This window comes from Bison bison, unplaced genomic scaffold (genome assembly GCF_000754665.1).
Source record: "Bison bison bison isolate TAMUID 2011002044 unplaced genomic scaffold, Bison_UMD1.0 scf7180017857873, whole genome shotgun sequence".
Taxonomy (NCBI): domain Eukaryota; kingdom Metazoa; phylum Chordata; class Mammalia; order Artiodactyla; family Bovidae; genus Bison; species Bison bison.
This window is the reverse complement of record NW_011488446.1, coordinates 2,883-10,475: the sequence shown is the minus strand read 5'-3', so window position 1 is coordinate 10,475 and position 7,593 is coordinate 2,883. Positions and strand designations below refer to the sequence as shown.

General features: G+C 38.1%; 1 protein-coding gene and 1 pseudogene across 1 annotated transcript; one reads left to right on the top strand and one right to left on the bottom strand.

Annotated features, from left to right (window-relative positions):
• Nucleotides 1-538: 538 nt before the first annotated feature.
• Nucleotides 539-3,158, bottom strand: LOC105004044 (annotated as a pseudogene).
• Nucleotides 3,159-3,877: 719 nt separating this feature from the next.
• On the top strand, nucleotides 3,878-4,819 carry LOC105004036 (olfactory receptor 51V1-like). The gene has a single exon (XM_010861530.1). It carries the CDS (start codon nucleotides 3,878-3,880, stop codon nucleotides 4,817-4,819), a length of 942 nt encoding a protein of 313 aa, XP_010859832.1.
• The last annotated feature ends 2,774 nt before the right edge of the window (nucleotides 4,820-7,593 follow it).

Below are 7,593 nucleotides of genomic sequence, written 5' to 3'. Positions count from 1 at the left end.
CCTCTCAAAAAAATAAATTAATTAAATAAAAATTTCCTCTCAGAAGCTAGATACAAAGTTATTAATTGATGCTTTAATAAAAAAAGAAGGCTGATGGTGCTTTTGAACAGCTCATGAGTGAACCAATCTGAAAACATCATTTAAAGTTAGAAACCAGTTGTAACTTCTATGTTGATCAAAGCTGTCATACCAAGTGGTGATAAAATTGTGCCTTCACTGATGTACATAGCATCTGGCTTCAGAAAATTGGCTTGGAGATATTTCCTGCAGGACAGGTTTTTTTCTGGATAATTGTGAATATTACCTTTTCCTGGACAAAAATGATAGGGATCTCTGATGAATTAATCTATGATCAGAACTTTCAACATTATACTTGATGAGTAAATTGAGAAATAAGGGTTTTTACCATTCTTGATGTTTATAAAACTTTAAATTTTTCACATGATAATGGCATGTCATATAAAGTTTTAATGTTCAATATACTTTCCTTCTTTGCCAAAAGTTTTCTGAAACTAACCAGCTTTTGATCTAGAATGTTTCACTCCCTTTTCATGGAGAACCACTTCTGAATCCTGGTATGCATCTGTTGGGTCTTCACTGTAGATTTTGCAGTTCATCAGAGATGGGAAGAGGATGCAGATGTTGCCCATGAGGACATGGACCACAGAAGAGAGGTGCTTCCCAAAGTGGTGCACCACAGTCAGACTGATGATTGGAATATAGAAAAACAGAACAGCACAGATGTGAGAGACACAGGTCTGCAAGGACTTGAACCACTCCTCTGGGGATAGAATAGCCAAGACAGTGCAGGATCAGAATATAGGACTCAAGAATTAATATGGAATCAAATAAAAGAGTACAAATCACCAGAGCCAAGGCATAGAAACTGTTGAAACGAATGTTGGAGCAGGATAACCTCAGCAGGTCTTGGTGAAGACAGAAAGAATGAAAGATTATGTAAGAATGGCAGGAGTGGAAACACTTTAGATGGATAATGGGAGCAATGAAAATAAAACTCCTAATTATGAGCATAAAACTCTTAATTAAAATCTCAAGCCTGATTTTGATGATCTTGGTGTTGGTTAATATGGATGTACATCCCAGGGGATTACAGATTGCTGTAAAATGATCAAAAGCCATGTCAAGAAGGACTCCAGACTGTGTGAGGGAGAGGCCATGCAAAAAGTAGGTTTGGGCAATGCAGGCATCCAGGTTGACTTCCTGGCTGAGCCGCCACAGGATCCGTAGGACTTAATATTTTGTAAAATATTCTGAAACCTTGGTGATAGCAAAACAGATTATATTTCATATTTTGAATAGCTGATATTATTTGATATTTTCAAATGAGTGAGATATGAGAAAATAAAGTATACAGTTGTATTTCAGATTTTAATATATGCTTGGTACGTTTTTGCTGAACTAAATAATTTCAACTACAGAATTATAATTAGAATGTTAATAATTTAATGTTATGCTGTGCTCTGCTTAGTTACTCAGTCATGTCCAACTCTTTGCAACCCAATGGACTGTAGCCGGCCAGGCTCCTCTGTCCATGGGGATTCTCCAGGCAAGAATACTGGAGTGGGTTGTCATGCCCTCCTCCAGGGGATCTTTCCAACTCAGGAATCAAACCCAGGACTTCTGCATTACAGGTGGATTCTTTACCATCTGATCCACCAGGGAAGCACATGAATACTGGAGTGGGTAGCTTATCCCTTCTCCAGGGGACGTTCCTGACCCAGGAATTGAATCTAAGTCTCCTGTATTGCAGGTGGATTCTTTACCAGCTGAGCTACCAGGGAAACCCTCCTAACACATCAGATCAGATCAGATCAGTCACTCAGTCATGTCCGACTCTTTGCGACCCCATGAATCGCAGCACGCCAGGCCTCCCTGTCCATCACCAACTTCCGGAGTTCACCCAGACCCACGTCCATCGAGTCAGTGACACCATCCAGCCATCTCATTTCCTAACACATAGTAAATGTTAAAAAAAAATGTTCCTTAATACGATCATTATGAAAACAGAGGCTCTGATTTTAACTGGCTTATAAGAATTATCAATCATATGCAAAATTATGTGACTTTAAGCAATGTTTTATATTTGCTAGCACATGAACTCTTTGAATACTTAAGCCATGCATTCAAAAAAGAACAAGAGAGCTTGTAGCTGAAGTTAAGGGAAATAAAATGAAATTTGATGTTAATAGCAATAGCTTGTTTTATATAAAAGATATCTGCATCCCTTCAAATAAAATGTAAACATCAATCAGGGAGGAAAGAATCTACTAAAGCTTCCTGGATCTCTCTATCCAAAGCTCATTTCCAAACTTCCCAGGATGATAATTTTTTTTTTCTTGTAAATTTGGTGACAATGAAAGAGGAGAGTGAAAAAGTTGGCTTAAAACTCTACATTCAGAAAACTGAGATCATGGCGTCTGGTCCCATCACTTCAAGGCAAATAGAAGAGGAAACAATGGAAACAGTGAGAGACTACATTTTGGGACTCCAAAACCACTGCAGATGGTGTCTGCAACTATGAAGCTTGCTCCTTGGAAGAAAAGCTATGACCAGCCTAGACAGCATATTAAAAAGCAGAGACATTACTTTACCAACAAAGGTCCGTCTAGTCAAAGCTATGGTTTTTCCAAGTAGTTATGTATGGATGTGAGAGTTGGACTATAAAGAAAGCTGAGCGCTGAAGAGTTGATGCTTTTGAACTGTGGTTTTGGAGAAGACTCTTGAGAGCCCCTTGGACTGCAAGGGGATCCAATCAGTCCATCCTAAAGGAAATCAATCCTGAATATTAATTGGAAGACTGATACTGAAGCTGAAACTCCGATACTTTGGCCACCTGATGTGAAGAACTGACTCATTGGAAAAGATCCTGATGTTGGGATAGATTGAAGGCAGGAGAAGGGGACAACAGAGGATGAGATAGTTGGATGTCATTACCAACTTGATGGACATGAGTTTGAACAAGCTCCAGGAGTTGGTGATGGACAGGGCCTGCTGCAGTCCACAGGGTTGCAAAGAGTTGGACACAACTGAGCAACTAAACTGAACTGACTGGCAATATTATTCAAAACTTGGTGAAGTGAAAAGTCTGCTCTGAACACACTCCCAATGGGTTTTCTCCCATTCTTCCCAAGGGACATGGTCACTGTATGTTGCATCACTCATCTTCAACATCTCCCAGGATCTGGGATTTACTCCAGTGGCTCCTATACCATTTGCACCTGCATAAATCTTGCTTCTCCTAGAATCTAAAGGCCACTGTGACCCAAGGAAAAAAAAAAAGAGTCTATTGATTTTCAAGATTGCCAAGAACATCTCTACATCCGTGAATGACAGTTGTCTTTTACTAAGTCTCTGAAACATGAGTGTTAGAATGGACAACATCACTGATAAATGACTGTTATAAATGACTTAGTGCCTTATGTAACAAGCAGAGTTTAATTCTCTTAACCCAACAGCTGTGCTTTGCAATTTATTTCACCAGAGTTTACATGTAAACAACCCAAATGTGTTTTCTTTTTCTACTTTGCATGCTTAAACATTATTATTCTTTGCCAAGTAAAAGATCATTCATATTTGAGACCTGTAATGTGAAGCATTCAGCTAAAAATTGGTGGTGACCTTGTGGATATGACCTCTGAGCCCTCTGATGGGGCCAAAAATCTAATAACAGGGAAGTTTCATGTGTAGGCATAAATTTGTCTCTGTTTCAGAGAATACTTAGCTTCTGAAAAACTACAAGCCTTGGTTGTATATTTAATGAGCTACTGTACTAATCCAATTCTTATTACAGCTGTTACTTCAGAGTTTTTATGAAGGCAGTCATCTTTCCTTGAGAGGTTACTGTCTCTGGAAATCAATGTCTGTTCGTCCTGATCACAAAATCAGTAACTCTACCTTTCTCCTTACGGGTTTCCCTGGTCTGGAACGGGACTATCCCTGGCTCTCCATCCCCTTCTCCTGTATCTATGTTATGGTACTGTCAGGAAACTGCCTGGTGCTGCATGTGATCCGTACTGAACCGAGCCTGCATGAGCCCATGTTTTACTTCCTGGCCATGCTGGCCCTCACTGACCTGTGCATGGGGCTGTCCACAGTGCACACGGTGCTGGGGATCCTGTGGGGGCTCAGCCAGGAGATTGGTCTGGATGCCTGCATTGCCCAAACCTTCTTTGTTCATGGTTTATCTTGCATGGAGTCTGGAGTCCTTCTCGCCATGGCCTTTGATCGCTTTACTGCAATCTGCAATCCTCTAAGATACACATCTATCCTCACCAATACCAGAATCATCAACATCGGTGTGGTCATTTTAGGGAGGAGTTTCCTGTTCATTACTGCTCCCATTGTCCGCCTAAAGTTTTTCCATTACTGCCGACATCGCATCCTTTCTCACTCCTTCTGCTTGCACCAGGACCTACTCCGGCTGGCCTGCTCTGACATCCGCTTCAATAGCTTCTATGCCTTAGCCCTGGTGATCTGCACACTGCTTTTGGATTCAGTGCTCATTTTCATCTCCTACATATTGATCCTGCACTCTGTCTTGACTATTGCATCTCAAGAAGAGCGGCTGAAGTCCTTGAAGACCTGTGTCTCCCACATCTGTGCTGTCCTGGTTTTCTATATTACAATCATTGGTCTGACTATGGTACACCGCTTTGGGAAGCACCTCTCGCCTGTGGTCCATGTCCTCATGGGCAACATCTACATCCTTTTCCCACCCTTGATGAACCCCATCATCTACAGCATCAAGACCCAACAAATCCGTAACAGGATTCAGAGATGGTTCATTAAACAAACTTGAATTCTAGAGGTTAATGTGTTTTAGGGGAGGAAAGGTAGTATTTGCAAGAGAGGTGAATAATAACAACTCTGAACAACAATAACTATATGAAATACTTAACAGGTTAAAGGTATATTTATAGTAATTTTCTTTATTTTGCCACTGTTTTAAATTTAACATGATTAACCTGCAAAGAATATAAAAAGTAATTTTTATATTAGTTTTTGAAAATCAGAGAAATAGGTAGAGAAAAAGTTACTGGTCTTATAGTCAGAGAGAGAAAGGGTTATTTGTCTTATTTCTTAATTGTAAAATTAAGTAGAATGTTAACTGAAGTGAACCAATGAGCATTTTCAAATTTCTAAATTTATAGTACCTCTATGATTTTTTGAATTCTAGTTTAGAATATTTTATTTTTTCATGTAACTATTATATGTGTTTAATATACATGGAAGAAGCAGATTTTATATTTTATTTTTATGTGTCACAAATCATCTCTATCAAGATCATTCATACTTCTACTTATTACTGAACAAAAGTGTCTGAAGAGCCCATTCTGTTTCATCTAGTAAAATGTATGATATTCATAGATTACATTACATAGCTAATGCAAAAGTTTGATAAATAAGGACATTGAATCAGCTACTACATTTCTATATTTCCTACCCAGTACACCCAAATACATACATTTGCAATTTGTAGTAAATTCAGAGTAGTGTGGGATGCTCATTGATTTTTAAACGATATTTTAATTGACTTTTGGAGGAAGTCATGGCAACCCACTCCTTTATTCTTACCTCAAGAATCCCATGGGCTGAGGAGCCTGGCAGGCTACAGTCCATAGGGTCGCAAAGAGTCAGACACTACTGAGCAACTAACACTTAACTGACTTTAATATCAACTGACTTTAACCTTGGGGTCTGCCGACAAAATGACACTTTACAGACAGTTTGATCAGCCTCTTCATTTTTAGGAGAGGAGACTGAGGTACAGAGATATTAATGTTTTACTAATACATTAGTGGTTAAGCCAGGGATAGAACTGTGTTTTTGAGAATCTTTTGAGTATATGTCCCATTTCTAATTCTCATCCTCTTCATATGTAAAATTAGATAATTTAATTCAATTATCAAAAGCAGATGTATATTTGGGGGGAGGTTTTCGCTTAAAAAATGCCCCCCAAATTAAAAAAAAAAAGTTAAAGAAAAACCTGGTGTGTCTCAAGATTTATTTGTTTCTCTCTTTTTTTTTCTTACTTTGAATATTGCAACGTAATCATGGCTATGTACTTGTCATGACTGGGGAAGCGGGGTTACTAGCAGAGGCTAACTGCAGTTAAACTGCACAAATTGGAAGTAAATTGCCGCACATTTACTTTGAAGTGTACAAAACTCCCTGTATAGCACAGGGAGCTCTGCTCAGTATCATGCAACAACCTCAATGGGAAAAGAATTTCAAAAACAATAGATACATATGTATAACTGAATCTCTTTGTTGCACACGTGAAACTATCACAACTTTGTTAATCAGATATACTCCAATATAAAATAAAAAGTTAAAGAAAAATATGAATATAATGTTCATCCATAATATTCTAGAGAATACGGAAATATTCAATTTTGAAAAGTACTGTTTGCTTTGTTAGTTTTCAGTTTGTCTTTTAGTGCACTATTATGAGAAAAATAATGGTTGTTTTTTGTTTATGTAAAAGACTCTGAGTTTATGTTTGTGACTCTGGCCTTTCAGAATGGTCACCATTGATGCCCACACACATGCCTATAGCTCAGTCTGCCTAAACAGCTCTGCCCTTGTCAGATGAGTTCCTTTATGCTGCCTTTCTTCTGAGTTCCCTGTGATGGTAATTTTTTAATTACAGAATTCCTGCCTTTCCCGTCAGTCTTATTTGCAAATTATTGTTAATTAACTTGTTCTAGTTACAGTGGAGAATGTATATTATTTCAGAAATAAGGATGGGAAGAAACATCACATTTAATAATCATATTGATCAATGATGATAAGTAAATGATCCCTATCATGTATACATTAAGGTTGACATTAAACAAAATACATTTATGTATATCACAAGTCAAATTTTGAAGTAAAAATAACTATCAGAGTCAGCCATGGGCAGTAGTAGTCCCCATTTTATACAACAGCAAAGTAGGTTTGGGGAATTTTAAATTTTATGTAAGTTGAGTTTTTTTTTTTCTCCATAAATATTTCTAAGAAAAGTTTCCCAGTATTTAAGTCTCTTTAAAATCTCATATTGTAAGTTATCCTCTCAGTTTCTTTATTCTAAAAACTGACTGGAAGACACAAACTGAAAGGAACCCATGTAAATAACAGTGAAAAAAGAAAACTGAAAAAAAGTGATTCATGAAATGTCAAAGTCAAAATGCTATTTTTACACATTCAGTCTTTAATTAAGTTAAAATATATAATTTTAACTTATAATTGGAAATGTGTTATTAATTCTTGGTGAGACGTGGTGTTATTAATCCTGGTGTTATTAATCCTGAAACAGTTAAGCATCTGCCTGCAATGTGGGAGACCTGGCTTCGATCCCTGGGTTGGGCAGATCCCCTAGAGAAGGAAATGGCAACCCACTCCAGTACTCTTGCCTGGAAAATCCTATGGAAAAAGGAGACAGGTAGGCTACAGTTTTCAGTTCAGTTCATTTCAGTCGCTCAGTCATGTCCAACTCTTTGCGACCCCATGAATCACAGCACGCCAGGCCTCCCTGTCCATCACTATCTCCCGGGGTTCACTCAAACTCACTTCCATTGACTTGGTGAT